Consider the following 16,162-nt stretch of genomic DNA (forward strand, 5'->3'; position numbering starts at 1 on the left):
TTACGATTGTACCTTGCCCTATAGCGCTGAAAACCCTAGCCGAGGTTCACATTGATCGCCATCATTCCTTCCATACTGGGTTTGCTTAAACTCACTCCTCTGTACAGAAGTTTAGATTTTGTGTCTGTATTTGCTGCCTTCATTGGACATTTCCCATGTAGCATCCCCCCCCCCCGTGTGTGTGTGCGTGCGTGAGTGTGTGTGTGTTAGGGGGCTACCTCAATCTGCACTAGAAGATGCCTCACTCGTGTTGTCCACCTTGACTTTGAGGTGCAGGGTAGCTGCTTAGTCATATTGTACCTCCACTGTCCAGCGCAGAAGATGGAGTGACGTGAGACAGGAGGAAGCAACAGAATCCATGCATGTAAAACAAACTATACACTGTATGTCATCTTCAGATAGGTTAAGATTGTTAGGATATGTATGTATGTATGTAAATACGACGGGAACCCCCACTTTTTTTTCATAACTATGTAACTTAAAACGACAATATTCAGGTTGCTCTGTGGTATGTATCAATAATTGTTTTGCACCCTGGAAATAGAAGAGAAAAAAAGAGAGAAAAGCAAACACACAAACGCCGTCTCTGCACTCCTGGATCCACCTCTCCTGTTTGGGCTTTATAGGACACTCCTTCATCCGGACAGAGAGCCGATGAATGCAGCACTCTGTGTGCGGGCCCACACAGTCTGTCCTGAATACCACTGCTGAGTGTTTGTGCGTGTGTGTGCGTGTGTGAGTGCGCGTGGTAGGTGTGGGTGGCCTGTTAGGAAGCTTCGCCAGCCCTGGGACATCTGGCCTCTGCCCCATGTACAGGTCTGAACTATGAGCACAAAGGTGAATTTCGGGACGAGAGACACCGCCGACGTGCCCCCTTTTCTGTGGTTGCTCCTGTACATTCCTATCTTCTGAATGTGTAAACCTGTACACGTGGTGTGAAAATTCCTCTATTAATGTCTATCAAGAGAATGGAACAAAGACAAAAAATGTTACTTTTTAAATTATTATCTTTATTATTATTATGATTATTATTACTACTACTCTTATTATTGTCTAGCTTTGTAAAACTGCTGATCCATCTGGCATACCTCAGCAGGCCTTCCCCCATCTTTGGAAAAGGACAAATGAGTGAAGGGGAAATGAGGTTTTGGATAAACTATTTTTAATTGTGGTTGAAGCAATAGACTTTTTGAACTTTGAATTGTGCATGGCTGTGTCTTGAGTGTCCAAAAAACAACAAAAAAAAAACTGAAGGAAAAAAAAACAACAAAATATTGCAGTTTGGGAACTGGACTGAAATAAAAAGAGGAAGAAAACCAGAGTCGTAGCAGTGTTTGGTCTTAGGATTTCTTTTAATTTTTGTTCCATTGAGGATTTTCTTAGTACTCATGAGAACGAACCATGATTGTAAACTGCTGGAGGAAAGAAACGGAAGAGGAATGCATACGTGTAACAACAGGTGTAGCATGTAACACATTACTCTGCAAAAAGGCGACTGTACAGGCCGCGATCTTGGTAACTGTGAGGCCTGAAGGACAAATACTGCCATGTTTCTCACAGTGTCGTATCAGAATAATCGGGGTTACAAACACATCAAAATAAAAACTTTATATATAAATTATAAAAGCATGAATTTAAAAAAAAAAGATCAAAAGTAACGAAAAGGGAGAGATTTTCAGTTTGTCCCATAATTCCCTGCTCACATAAATTCACCTTCATACAAATGCATCCCGCTGCTGGTTTTGATGCTTGTCAAATAAGTCAAAGCTGAGAAAGGATTCAGCTCCGGTCATATGGCAGTCAGCTGAACCGAGGTGACGATCCTTAGGCCGATGGTGCCGGGCATCTGCCGTCCTTGATCTGTGAGCTGAAGCCTCTGAGGTTCGGTGGGGTCGTTCACTGACCCGGACAACACGACTTGGCCCATAAATTCATCCTTCACTGCGTTGCTGTTCCACACCTGAGGAGAAACAGTCAGTTTGAAATATATTTATCTCCACACTCTAAAATTTAACGGCAAAACAAATGTTTTCACTCATTAAACAGATTAGGAATTTAAGATTTGCACACGCAGGATGAGACTTGGTCCAATATGCAAATTAGGCTAGTGGTGTAAAAAAAATGTATTGTTGTTGTTTTGGCTTTTATGAGCAGAGACAGCACTTAGTTTACATTTGATGCAGAATTGTGTGTAAGACTTCAGGTAAATTGAAAGTTTATTCACTGTTAAAAGCTGGGAAATTTGTTTTCTTATGCTCTTGAAGCCTTTTACAAACTCTTTAATGAAAACTTTACAGTCTTTGAGATTAAAATAACGCTGATCTCTGAAAAGCAGACATGTCTGAGAGACATAGTTTCAACCGGACAGAGGTGAGAAATCCCTTTGCTCCACCAGTCACTGAGAATAATTCCATTAAGCAGGACTAATGAGATAGACTGCATATTACCTGCACAGTTATGGGCTTGCTCAGCTTTTTCCTGTAGAAAACACCACTAGTTGTAAACTCTGGGTTTAAGGTGTCCTTGTGGATGGTGGATTTGACTGACTTGCCCTCACATGATATGATCACGTAGGGGTCTGCACCTGCGTGAAAGAGAACCAGATTTGGTGGATTAAAGACTCATCACGCTGAACAGAAGTGTTATAGCAGAAAGTTTAACTTGTGGAAAGTCTTCTAACCTCCTGTGCGGTCCTGATTCTGCAGCCCCTCAGCTGAATGTACATAGACATGAGTCACAGCTTGTGGGTAACCAATGATTGAACTCCAGCATTTTACCTGAGGCTTGTCCACTGTCAGCTCCCTGTGAGAGTAGAGAAGAGTTAAGAGTTGGCAATGTGGCCTTGTTCTTACTAGAGGCAAACTGAAAGAGTGGAACAGTAACATTACACCTATGATTCATAGACAAGGCTGAGTGGATGACCTGCATTATTAATGAGTGACTATGAGTTGCTGTGCCAAAAAGAAACAAAACAAAATCTGGCAAAATAAAATATTTGGCCAAGAAAAGCAATAGAAGTTACTGTAAATCACATTTAAATGGTCCCTATTTCCCAAAACACTCATTTGAATGTTTTCTTGGACTAAAAACGTACAAACAGCTTTTTCCCATATCAGTCAATTTCCCATATAAGTGCGTTATTTTTTGGAGTTATTGATATTACATTTTTGTCTGACAAACTCAGCTACACACTGTTGTTGGCTTGACCTCACATCTACGGCACTGTCCTACCTGCAGCCGGACTCCACATCAGTGAAAACCCGGAGCATGAAATCGCCCAGCGTAACAGGCTGGAAGGTGGTGGGGAAGATGACATATCGGCCCTGAGTCAGACTGATCCTCATGAACACTGTCCGAGCATTGATGTAGGTTGACGTATTTACACACTTTTGGGTCAGGATGTCATGTAAACGGTACTTCCTGTTCAGCTCCACCTGGAAAAGAATTTGATATTTTGTGAGCATAATTTACCAAAATCCTGTGCAACACAGTTTGGAGCTACTTCAATAAATTTCAAAGGAAATGCGATTACAAGTGACACATGAAAATATCACCTAAGAAGCATATAGTACGCTCAAAATGAATGCAGCTTGACATACAGGGTGAGCTTCACTGCAAGATTGGCTTGCAAAAACAATTAATCAAAATAATACGACGTAGCAAAAATATACAAGATTACATAAATTACGTCTACTATACAAACAAATCTGGGTAGCAGAATTTCATTTTTCCCTGTTTAATTTATAGCCATTTTACTTAAAGGTGACTTGAACTCTAATGAACTGCACTTTTTACTGCATGAAGGAGCAAAACCTTCTGCTCCACCGCAGTCAGCTGCATCAGTATAGTAGCAATCCGAAAAAGTACCTGGGCAGAAAAATGACTTTTAAACTGCATTTTGCTAATTTTGTACTTAATTAAACTACATTTGAATCTGTGCCAGAGTCAACGAATACATGTTCTTCTTGTTCATCATAAACTTTAATTGATGCCTTTAAACAGCGTAGTAAAGAGAAGTGGAAAAGATGCTTCACACTTAGAGTTTTCTGCCTCCTGGTGGCACAAAATAGAAACAATAATTGAATTTTAACACGCGCGTTACTGTGTTGACTGATCGTCTCATTTCTTCTTGTTTTTGAAAAAAAAATACAATGGCATTAAATGTGATTTTTTTTTTCACCACAAACAAAGCAGACAGGAATCTAATCGTAACATCTGTGGTTTAGAGGAAGTGCCCGATAGAGGAAGAGGACACATTACTTGTATGATAAACATATATGAGAAAGGTTAAATAAAGATTTAACATTTCACTTCCACAGTGGGCCACGCCCACACGGCTGTTTCTGTTCTCTTTCTTTCTTTCTTTTTAATTAAAAGCTTTTTATGGTGCTCATATTCATTCCTGTCCAGAGTTTTGGCAGCACTTCTATCAGCGTGATAATAGTGCACAGTGTGTGTCTGAACTTTGCCATGTCTCTGTCAACTAAAGTCTCATTACAGGAAATGAGCTGTCAGCTTTGTCACACTGGGTTTCATGGTCTCATTTAAAGGTGACAATCTAATCGCAACATGCAGGACAACATCAAGTTTTAAACCCGCTTCTGAAACACACCCCAGGTTGTAGTGATCGGCACTTATTGTATCTTGTGTCTGTTTCAGAACTCAGTGTATCCATGTATTTCATACTTTTCAGCTTTTTTTTTTTGGCCTGGTTATGATTTAGCAGACATAACACATGAGTCCTAAATAATCCCTGCACACTGCTGCACAAGAACACAGGCATCCGAGCCGTCTGAAATCATCACAAAGATTTGAGTTTGGTGTTCGGTTCCACGCTGCTTTTCAGCCTGAAGCAATCACAGAAAGTATGTGGTACCTTTTTGTGTTTAATCATTTATGGTTCAGGCTGCTGAAATGGTCTGTTTTGGTTCTGATAAAACACTCAAGGGGTGTAAGTTGTTGGAAAAAACAAACTTATCACTGTTTGGTCATTAAATGAGAAGAGAAAGTCAATTCAAGCCAGATTTTTTTGACCAAAGTGATGCCAGGATGGGGTGAAAAGGCTTTGCTTTTGACCAAAATAAACTGAACTTTGATTAATGTTTTCATTCCAGACAAGAATAATGAGCCGTTCACTAAATGTGGGCCTGCACCGTATTATTATCCCTCATTTCTAGTCCTGCATATTGAGACAATTTGACACATTTTCTTTAGACTTTAAACATTTACAATAGCTGTGAAGCTGTGAAGAAAGTCCCCTCAAACTCAGCACACACAGCAGACATTATTCTGACAAATGAGTATGACATGTTTGGCTATATTTTAAGCATTTCACATCTCCCACAAACACAGTCTTTCCCACATATGGAAGGGTTACATGACACTATGATACCTTAAAGATGCCAAAGCCAATGGTAAGGTTTTCTCCGTGACCTTGAGGTCTGTGGATTTTCATGTCTCTCTGTTGCAACGAGATGAGGACCTCATCAGTCTCCTTTGTCACATCAAATAAATACTGCAAAAGAAGTTGAAATGGAGTCATCACAGATGTGTACACATACATGAACAGAGGTGAGTGTAAGGAGAGAGGTCATCCAGAGCCTGCTGTACCTGTGGGTTCTGCAGGAATGTCCGTTTGTGGTTAGCACAGCCCCCACAGCGGTTTAGAAGTGGGTCAGCATTTTTGGACCAGCTGCCAAAGTGCACGTACTCATTCCAAGTCTTATGGACGCTAATCAATGAAGTATTTATGACACGGCACACGTCTGCATCAGTGAAGAACTTGCACCAGTCTGTAAATGACATCCTGAAGATTTGAACAGAATCTATTATTAAAATCTGGAAAAGTGGGATAAACTGTCCTGAAATAGTGCTGTGATTGAGGAAATTCATCACTTACCAGAACTCTCCATCATCTTCCACTGTGATGCCAAGCTTATGCCTCTCTGTGTCACCAACCTTTGCCCATTCCTCAGAACTGGCAAACAACAATAAAGCAAGGCAGAATGTTTAATGCGCTTACAAACAGCGCACAGATCAAAAGACATTTTTTCATTTTTGCACAATTGCCTGTCTGAGCCAGTAGCAAAAGTTTCCACAGAGACTTTGTAACACTGAAAAAATAAAAATACCTGAAACTCCTTTTATAGATCTCTGTAAAAGTCTGTAAATAGTTCAATCTAAAATGCTGTAACATCCCCGAGTATTAGCCAACAACTTGCCCTAACATTAATTTACATTACAAATTTAATTTACAGACAGATGGAGGTTTTGCCATGAAGAAGTCATTATTTGGCATTATTAGGCTCAGTCATTGTAATTCATTATTATCAGGCTCTCCCAAAAACTCCCTAAAAATGCTTTAGTTGATCCAAAATGCTGCAGTGAGAGTACTGACACAGACTAGAAATAGAGAGTGTATTTGTCCCAGATTGGCTTCTCTTCACTGGTTCTCTGTTAAATAAAGAATCAATTAATTCAATTAATTCAATCAATTAATCTTCTCCTGTTATACAAGGCTTGAATAATTATTCTCCATCTTATCCTAAAGACCTTGCATTAGTGTATACCCCATTAGAGCACTTTTCTTTTCTGACTGGGGGCTTACTTGGGGTCTCTCGGGTATTTAAAAGTAAAATGGGAGGAGGAGCCTTCAGCCTTCACGCCACTGTGGAACCAGCTCCCAGTTTGGACTCAAGAGACAGACACCCTCTCTACTTTTAAGATTAGTATTGAAACTTTCCTTTTTGATAAAGAATATAGATAAGGCTGGGTCTGATTGTTAGGGTCTTTATGGCTTCTTCATCTTCTGATGTAAAGTGCCTTGAGGCATCTGTTGTGATTTGCTATTTTATAAATAAAATCAAATGTGATTGAACTATTTGAACCAACGAACCACGGCTCTGTTTTCCATATGAATCCAAAAAACACAAAAACAAGTTTGTAAGGCAGACAGCGTTCCATTTAAAAAGGCTTTTTTTGGCACAGTGTCTGCTGAAATCAGAACACATAGCAAAGACAAAATTAACTATAACAAGCTTCCTGCTCACCTGTCACTCCAGGCTCCTTTCCATTCAGTCTTACCCCAGGGGTTTCTCATACGGATCAGAGGAATGGTTTCATTCTTGAAGTACGCCAGCAGCCCATGACCCAAACGAACCCTCTTCACTGCAGTTACTGAGTACGCATGGCCTTTCACGAGCCCGTTTATCATCTTGAGCTCAATTTCATGAGGCTGTGCCTGTAATATTTTGCAAACAATTACTATCGGCATGTTTAAAGTGCTTAAAACACAAAGACGTGTATATTCAGAAACAGCACAGACCCTGATGGAGCAGCTTATGATTCCTCCTCGGTCGTACACCTTCAGCAGGTCATCAAAAAGCTTGTCTTGTTTTCCTTGGTCCTTATAAAATTGCCCTTCTTCTAGGCTGATGGCTTCAGATACAGCTCCACTGAAATCCACCACAGCATCACCAGTGTTTCCGCCCTCAAGGGACTGATAGCAGCCAGAGAGCCTGGGCACAGATGGTGTAAGAAATGCAGAAGTTTAGTTCAAAGCATTATAAATGCAGACGGGACCTAAAACTAAACCAAGTAAGAGTCTCCCCCCGAATCAGACTATTTAAAGTATACTGACTTTGCATAGGCCTTTTCCAGCAGAGCACTCCAGAATTCGTTGGGGTCTTTCGAGTGGCAGTAGATGAGTTCTTCGTTGATCGTAGGGAGTCGGTCATCGACCACCACGTCGATCCACTCACCAAAGATCCAGAACTGAAAGTGGAAGATTCCTGCGTAGTTCTCGGGGTGTTTGTCATCCCACTCCTGCTCCTTCCAGTCAGGAATCACCTGATTTGGCATGCGACATCACCCAAAATGAAACGTGCCCACAACAGATAGATTTGAACAAAATCACCAAAACATAAACATACTATAGTTTAGTATACACTATAACGAGTTCAACAAAACCCTTTAAATTACATCTTTGCTCATAAAGCGTTGACCAATAAATGCAGGTGTAGTGTTTTATGTGTGTTATAAAATCAAACGTTTGCAGTGGATGGAACATACATAACGCTGTAATAAAGAATTGGCCATTAAGTTCTCTACTTGTACCAACCCCAGGGATTTGAGAACATATAATGTGGAGTGGGTAAGACAAAATAAGTGACATAGAATGCATAGCTGATGTATCCTCACACTTTCAGTTTTTCTTCCTCTGCTCATTTCTTGCAACTAAAATGTGGAAAAAAGGTGAAAGATTTCTACAAAGGACTAAAACTTTTTGGTTGACATTTATTCTCCATCGCTAAGCCCCTCCAGTTCCTCTTCAGCTTTCCCTCTTTTCCCTCTTCTTCTTTGATTTGTATTTTATTTAAGAAAAAAAGATAAACCCAATACACTCAAGTTTCACAGACAATTTTCTAAATAGCTGAATTTTGTATCTCTCAGGTTTCATAGTCCCTTTGCCCTTAGCTATTAGCAAAGTTACAGTACAATATAATATGTTTGTCTGCCAGATATATTGAATATATCCATGGGAGAACTTCCTTCCTGAAATGAATACCCTGCTGCTATAGTTACAGTATTTAAGTTTTATTAATGTACAGTTATCAACTTTAATGCACCAACTCCTCGACACCCACATTAAGAATAAAGCAACAAAGTTAACACACCTTCTGCCAGAGCTTTGGCTTCAAGGCCAGACAAGAGCAGGCTGCAACAAACCAGCAGTTTCCCACAACTCCCTGGTTCAAATCATGGGAGCTGATGCCCTCAACAAACAGATGAGGTTTTTTACTTATCTCCTACAACAGAGAAAATAACATGACAGACTGTTAAGACTTTAACAGTATTGAAAAAAAGTATAATTATAGGTTTAGTTTTTTTCTTTTCTTACATGCTGTCTTAAAAACAAACATGTGGCTTGATGGATATTAGCCTTGGCCACTTACCCCAGGTCGTTTCCACTTTACCCTACCAGGAGGTGGTTTGTTATAATAGAGTGAAGCGTTGGTGGCTGGAAACTCTGGATCCTCAAACAGCGTCTTGTTCCTGATGCAGTCATTCTTCAGGTCAGCGTAGTGCTGTTTTTTGTACGGCTTCACTGAGGAGACCATCGTGCTGAAGCCTCACAGCTGCAGATTGATGAGAGACACCAGACATTTTCAGACTATGTAAAGGAGGAGGTCCCAAAGCTGATCGCTATTGGGCAAATCCAGCTGAAACTGTTCTCGTAAATGTCAGTGTTGTTTCATTGCCAGATCATAGCAGACTGACCTTTGACCCAAAGTCCCTTGAGACAGTCTAGGTTTACTGATGAGCATACGGTGTTTACATAGCAATATGCAACTTTCTTATTAACTATATTCTAAAACAGGAAATGAAAACTTTACAGTTAGATCACAGATAAAAAAAAATGAAACATTTGATGTAAAGGGATTTTTAATCATCTGACGAGCTGCAGTTTTCTGATTGAATCAAGTGTTTTACACTGATTTAGATCCATCAATAGTATTTGAAATCTTAAGAGAAAGTAAATAAAAATACATCACATATCATTCAAAGATCAACAGCAGTGACAATATTTGTGGCCAAATGACTTTATGTAAACTGGCTCGTATTGTGAGAATAATATTAATTATATTAAGGCTACATTTTACTTTGTGACAGAGGGAGTGATCATCATCACAGCTGTTTTCTCCGGGGAATGACTCTTGAACTCTTCGTCCCACTCATGTCAACTTCTGAGTGCTGTGTTTAGTCAGCATGAGCCAAAATAATTAGTTTTGATAAAGCTCGATATTTCATTTTTGCCAAGGATAACACACCACAGTGTACCAAATATCCTTTACTGGAAGCAACAAGCATTGAATTAAGAAACACTTTGTAACTGTTTCTTTATAAAATCAAACAAGTTAAAAAAACAGGGCAGGACAGGACAGGAAAAATGATTTAGAGTGTGCACAGATCTAGCAGACAGACAGAAAGAATCGAGCTAACTCCAAAACGTAAAGAATGAGAATTTTCAGATTTTTCTATAAAGTTCAAAATCATTACAGATAACTCATTGAAGACAAGAAAACATATCTGCACTATACCTCTCAGACGGCAGGTGTGCACCTATAACTTCCTGGTCAACAACAAGGAAGTTTCCAGGTGTTGTACTTGCCTGTGTCTGAGAGCCACACCCCGGTCGTTATTGTTCTTACTGCACTGGATCTTATCGCCTTGGCATTTTACTGTTTGACCCGAATACTTTGTGATGTCATGACTCCCAGATTTCTGAAATGGATTAATAAATCATTCTGTGTCTGTGGGTAAGGGAGTACACAGAGTTGTTGGTGAGTTTGTGCTTGTGTGACTGTTATCGGTTTGAGAGTTCTTGGCTAAAGCGCTCAGACAGGCTATTTTGGGTTGGTTATTCCATTTACTCTTTTTTTTTTAAAGGAATATAAGTGTTTACGTGATGAAAACATTTGTTTCTCAACAGCACTTTGCAAGATTATGTCTCATACTGTCCTTTTAATCTGTATAATAAGTGAATGGCAGTTGACATTCCCCCCATATCCGGCATATCTGCCGGCACGTGACAGTGTTGTTAGAGATACAGTTCAGTGTTTTAGTTTCATACCACAGTTTATGCTGATTTGTGCCTGGGTAAATGTAATTATTATATTGTTATAAAAATTACTTTTAAATGGTATCAGTGTGTTACACAGTAAAAATGGCTGCTGGCCAAAACAAAGATAAATCTGAGTCATTCAGTCAAAAAAACAAAACAAAAAAAAAACAAAAAACCCAGATGCAGTAAATCCCATGAATCCACAGTAAACCACATATACTTGTTGAATGTTAAAACTGAAAGCACTTAAGTGCTTAAAATCTTAAGAGCAACACTCACCTGTCGTCTTGTCCTTGCAGTGATGGGCTCAAACACATCCAATCGTCCCGTGGGGGCTCCTGTGAGAGCTGTTTAAAGATCAGTCCCAAACTCGACACTGCAAGTTGTCCGGTCCTTTCATAAAGTGTGCAATCTGGTTTACCTTTTTTTCAGAACCAGATGCCGTTTCTTGAGTTTTAACTTGTAGCACCGAGCGCTTCCGCAAAGAGTAACACATAACACAGTGCCTGAGAACTGGTCTGACGAGCACCTCTGCAGCAGGAGGTGTTAGGCTGACATGGTGATTGGAAGGTGGGAGGGACGGTGGGGGACTGAAACTGAATACTTTCGGTACTACCACCCAGCCCCACTAAGGTGCAGCAAGTATGAACCTGCCCTGTTTTTTCTTAAACATTAAAACTTAGATTTAACAAACATCCAAACACTGTGTTTCCGTGATGTAGTGTTGCATATCTCTGCTAAAAAACAAAAAAAAACAACAACTTGCATTATTGTTCTTTAACTTTTACCATGTCTAATTGAATAAACATAACTAATAAGCCATATGTTATCCTTGCACTTTAAGTGAACTGTGGTAATAGGACAAACTGGCAGGCGCTGAGTGTTCTGGGCTTAAAGAGCACAAGAAACACTTTGACTTCCCCTGACTGAGAAAAATCTTGAGTAGTTAAATCCAGGCTCGAAACTGAGGACAAACTGAGCCAACATTAATAAGGTAAATCCACGAAGGAGTAAAGGAGACAGGCCAAAAAAGAAACTGAACAGATTTTCAAAATAACAATAAATCATCTGATCTGTGATATGAGAAAATACCAAACATGAGTTTCTGATGTGATAGATAACGAGAATGAGTGTATCAGTGAGCGGGGTGATATCTAGACACACACCATATGACATGAGATTGTTTGAAAAGAAGGAAACACTTCCTGTGGTAGAAACGGGGGGGCCAGATCAACGCTGTCATAACTTAAAGTGAAAATTTTAATGAGCGCCGTCTCATGGTTTCTTCAGTAAATGAGTCACGAGGTCAGCGCTGTCAAAGCCCTCTTCCTCGTGGGAATGTATAACAGTCAGATATAAACTGTTATACATTCCCACAGAAAACACGCATGCGAGGGTGGAGTAATCACAGAAGTGTAGTTACATATCACCACTATTTACATTGTGTCATAAAATTGGAAAAATAAAGCCAGTGAGAAATAATCATTTCTGGAACGTTTTCACAGGTTCTGTGAAAACTGAAGTACACCCGATGACTCAGCAGCTTGTAGAACCACCTCAAGCAGGGATGGATGTGGAGCTTTACTAAATGACGTGTCCTTTGTGGTGTCACAGAGGATGATGTTATGCTAATTACAAACTAAACTGGACAAACCTTCACACCCTCTCCGTGACGTGCTGGACGGTCACAGGAGCACATTCTGCAAACGACTCATTCTATTGCAATGCACTACAGAAGCTTACAGGAAATCATTCCTACCTGTTATACAGCTCCCCCTCTAAGGTAGCTGCACTGTTTTTACTTTCAGTATCTTGTATATATTGAAAGAGAAAATATATGGATATTGTGTGTTGTTCAACTTTGGAGCATTTATTTAGACACTTCCCCCCCCATCTTATATTTTAATTAAGTCTGTGTAACAAAGGGAATGATGGAAGGGATTAGTGATGTATTCTTTTCTGTATGACTATCAGTCTCTAACGTCACTGTGGAGGAATTCTGGCTCTTCACAACATTGCAGGACATCACTCTTAAGGTCCTGCTGCAGCATCTCAGTCTGCTGTGGCCTCAACTCTTTTCTGGGCTTCTTTTCTTTTTTTAGCCATTCTGTTGTAGATTTGATCACTTCAAAGTATCAACAAACAAAACCGGGGCTCCATACATACTTTGGTCTATAGTCACAGTCCTCTCAGGATGACTCTGACCTCCTGAAACGATCTCAAAACCGCAATAAAAGTACAAACGTGGCGCAAAGGTTTTTTTGAATTTTTGCCAAGTGCAATCATGTTCTCTTGAGAATGGCTCTTTTTACTTTAAACTTTACATTTACAAGCCTACTGCTGTGGCTCCAGAAGATATTTCAGTGTTTTACAGCTTCCAGTAATGTAATATTGTGAAGTCTGAAGAGTATCACAGCTGCTTAAACTATAAGAGCAGATTTTTGTGTCTTTACAAAAGCACTCACTATCAGCCCCACCCCCACAGTACATGCCATAAATAGTCATCCTTTTCGCAAACCAGGCACATATCTACATTTGAATTTCTTTACTAAGGAAGCTGCTTACAATAGAGGATTTCTTGTTTAGTCTGATCTGAACAATGAACAACCCCGATGGATCTTGTGACATTACGCAGTTTCACTTCTTTGGCAAGTTTTAGAGTCATTACACAAAAATCTTTTCTGCGGGTTTTACATTTTTAACATTCTTTTTAAGGAAAAAAGAACCTGTCAAACATTTACAGTCGTTTTAAAAGGTGAGATAGTGTAAATGATACGTTTCTGTTGATCTTCCTCCTCGTTCTGAAACATGCCCATTTAAAAGTCAGAGTGGAATTCAAATGTTTATTTTTGTGGGGTGCCTCTTGAATGAACCTTTAACTTCATTAGAGCAAACAACAGCCAGCAGATGGCAGGAGATTCATATGGCAACAAACGACAGCCAGCATCTCAGCAGGTTTTGTTAAAAATCTGTGTTTGTAGTGCCATTCTTGAGTCGTACAGAAGAGAGCGCCACTGTAGAGTCTTTGATGCTGGGAGGCGGCCACGTTCTCCAGCACAGCACAAAAAAAATTCTGTAGTCATGATCCAGACAGAAGCTGGTGTAATGGCTTTACATTAAAAACCTTTAATATTTAATATAGTTTTATAGTGTGGATTAAAAATTAAATGCACTTATGTGACTAAGCAATTATTGTGCAGCACTATCATTAAATTCCATAGTTTAGATAGGCGTAAGGGTGAGTGGGTGTTGTTGCAAGTATAATGAATGCACAAACGGCGCTTGATGACAGTGACAATTATGGGGATATGTTTGTACCAACTGTGAAAATCTGAAGCAGTCACTTTTGCATAAATCCACACTGTTTATTTATGGCCAGTATTTCAGAGTTATTAAAACCTGACATGCACTCCCTGGCCCATTTTCTTAGGCACATCTGTTCAATTGCTCCTTAAAGAAAATGTTGAATCAGCCAATCACATAGCAGTTCCTCAGAGCATTTAGGCATGTAGACACAGTCAAGATAACCTCCTGAAGTTCACACAAAGCATCAGAAATAAGGAAAAAGGGTCATTTAAGTGACTTTAAAAGGTGGCTCAGTTGTTGATACCAGACAGGCTGTTCTGAGCATTTCGGAAACTGATCTACTGGGATTATCCTTCATAACCGTCTCTACAGATTACAGATAATGATCATAAAACAAAAATATCCAGTGAGCAGCAGTTCTCTAGGCGACAATACCTCGTTGATGCCAGAAACCAGACTGCTTTGAGCTGATGGGAAGGTAAAAATAACTTGGGTAACTACTGGTTCCACCCAGGATGTATTCAGAAGAGCGTCTCTGAACACACCAAAAGCATCAGATGGTCTACAGCAGCAAAAGACCACACGGGTAACACTCTTAAGAACTGAAACCACAACAAAATTTGCACAGGCTCACCAAAACTGGACAACAGACTGGAAAATGTTGCCTGGTCTAATGAGTCTTTGCATTTGGATGGTGGGATCAGAATTTGGCATAAGCATAAAAACGTAGCCTTGTGTCAATGGTTCAAGCTTGTAGCATCAGTGTGGAAGTTATTTTCTTGACGAACTCTTAAGTATTGTTTAATTGCCACAATCTACCCAAGTACTGTTGCTAACCATGTTCATCCCTTCATGATCACAGTTTGCCCATTTTCTGATGGTTGCTTTCCACAGGATAACACGCCAAACCTTTGAGATGCGGAAGAATGGGAGATGCACATCATAGACATGAAGCTGCAAATCTGCAGCAATTGTCAATATGGAACAAAATCTGATGACCAACTTGTTGGATCGGTACCATGGAGAACAAAGGGCAGCTCTGAAGGCAAAAGGGGCATTGAAGGAAGGTGTAACTAATGAAGTGGCCGGTACTTTCTCCACAAATATTTGACTCTGTCCAGCTCACGAATTCTGAAAAATCTTGATGACTACAACACATATACCAACTTGCCAGCCGGACACTACTCGCAGCTGATCAGCTGTTTGATATATTAGGGCACAGCTGACAATGAGAAAGGCATTTCTTGTTCCCATGGTGATGAAAATGCTTATGGAGAGGGATCCACAATGAGAACAATTACAATTTTTACATTAGTCCTTTATTTTTATGTCTCCCAGCACACACACGCACTCCACTTTTCATATTCCCCATTTTATTACTGTAACAGCAGAAAACTAAAGAAACTCAACAACCAGAAAGGTGAAATACAATCGTTTTTAATTGCAAAAAGGATACCGGTTAATACATTGAATGAAGCACTGAAACAAGCCACTGTGACATTGCAAAATACCACTAAAAAGGACATTGTAAAATTTCAGAGAAACAAAATAAAAGTCATTCATTCCATCAGAAAGGCATACATATGAAAGAGAGAACAGGAGGGGAGCATATTTACACCACGACCGAGAGTCCTGTGTCTCTACAAAACAAAGAGTGTTTGGAGGCCTCCTCATTTAAGACGTTTAAAAATGTTTTTACAAATGGCCGTTAACAAAGTACAAGCCTGTTATGTCCCAGTTTAACTTTCTATCAAAAGATGTTAACTTTAAAAAGAAAAAAAGAAAAGAAAGAAAAGACGGGGGGGGAAAAAGGAACCATCCATCTTACATGGCGGCATCTGGTTTACACAAGTCAACCAAAATACTGTGGTAAGCGTTTTGTATGCTGTAAGCATTAAGCTGCAGAAAACTCAAGCTGACGAGAACAGTATTAGCACGTTAAGTTTTACAGAACTAAGTGTTTGAGAAGACTGACAACAAACAGGGTCTTTTGTACAAAAAAATTAAAAACAATTAATGGTGAAGTGAGGTGTCCCTGCTGTTGATTAGCTGATAATGTTACAGTAGCTGTTTTGCTGGTTTAACAGCGCTCCCTGCAGGAGAAAGAGTGTAGGACACAGCACCAGATAGTGTTGCTTTAGCCCATTACAAAGCTGCTATTTAAAGCTCATCCACAGGGCAGGCACCAAATCACTCCAAAGATGTGCAACTTTGGGAGTGCCGCTTTGTCAC

General features: G+C 39.8%; 1 protein-coding gene across 1 annotated transcript; it reads right to left on the bottom strand.

Annotated features, from left to right (window-relative positions):
* Positions 1-1,339: 1,339 nt before the first annotated feature.
* LOC102206289 (calpain-5) lies at positions 1,340-11,158 on the bottom strand. The gene is made up of 13 exons (XM_005735463.1): positions 10,904-11,158; positions 8,955-9,137; positions 8,676-8,807; positions 7,640-7,848; positions 7,325-7,517; positions 7,050-7,240; positions 5,900-5,977; positions 5,611-5,806; positions 5,393-5,515; positions 3,232-3,434; positions 2,681-2,802; positions 2,448-2,584; positions 1,340-1,960 (listed from the first exon to the last, which is right to left on the bottom strand). The coding sequence occupies exons 2-13, from the start codon at positions 9,117-9,119 to the stop codon at positions 1,790-1,792; spliced, it is 1,920 nt and encodes a 639-aa protein (XP_005735520.1). The 5' UTR covers positions 9,120-9,137; positions 10,904-11,158; the 3' UTR covers positions 1,340-1,789.
* Between the last annotated feature and the right edge of the window lie 5,004 nt (positions 11,159-16,162).

Source organism: Pundamilia nyererei, unplaced genomic scaffold (assembly GCF_000239375.1).
Source record: "Pundamilia nyererei isolate P.nyererei 1_Seehausen unplaced genomic scaffold, PunNye1.0 scaffold00064, whole genome shotgun sequence".
NCBI classification, from domain to species: domain Eukaryota; kingdom Metazoa; phylum Chordata; class Actinopteri; order Cichliformes; family Cichlidae; genus Pundamilia; species Pundamilia nyererei.

Bases quoted from the DNA above. Each gene is read 5' to 3' on its own strand.
- LOC102206289 (XM_005735463.1), bottom strand. From the start codon at position 9,119: ATGGTCTCCTCAGTGAAGCCGTACAAAAAACAGCACTACGCTGACCTG. The intron at 2,803-3,231 runs GTAGGACAGTGC...CTACTCTCACAG, and splicing joins GATGTGGAGTCCGGCTGCAG to GGAGCTGACAGTGGACAAGC. The intron at 2,585-2,680 runs GTTAGAAGACTT...TCTTTCACGCAG, and splicing joins GAATCAGGACCGCACAGGAG to GTGCAGACCCCTACGTGATC.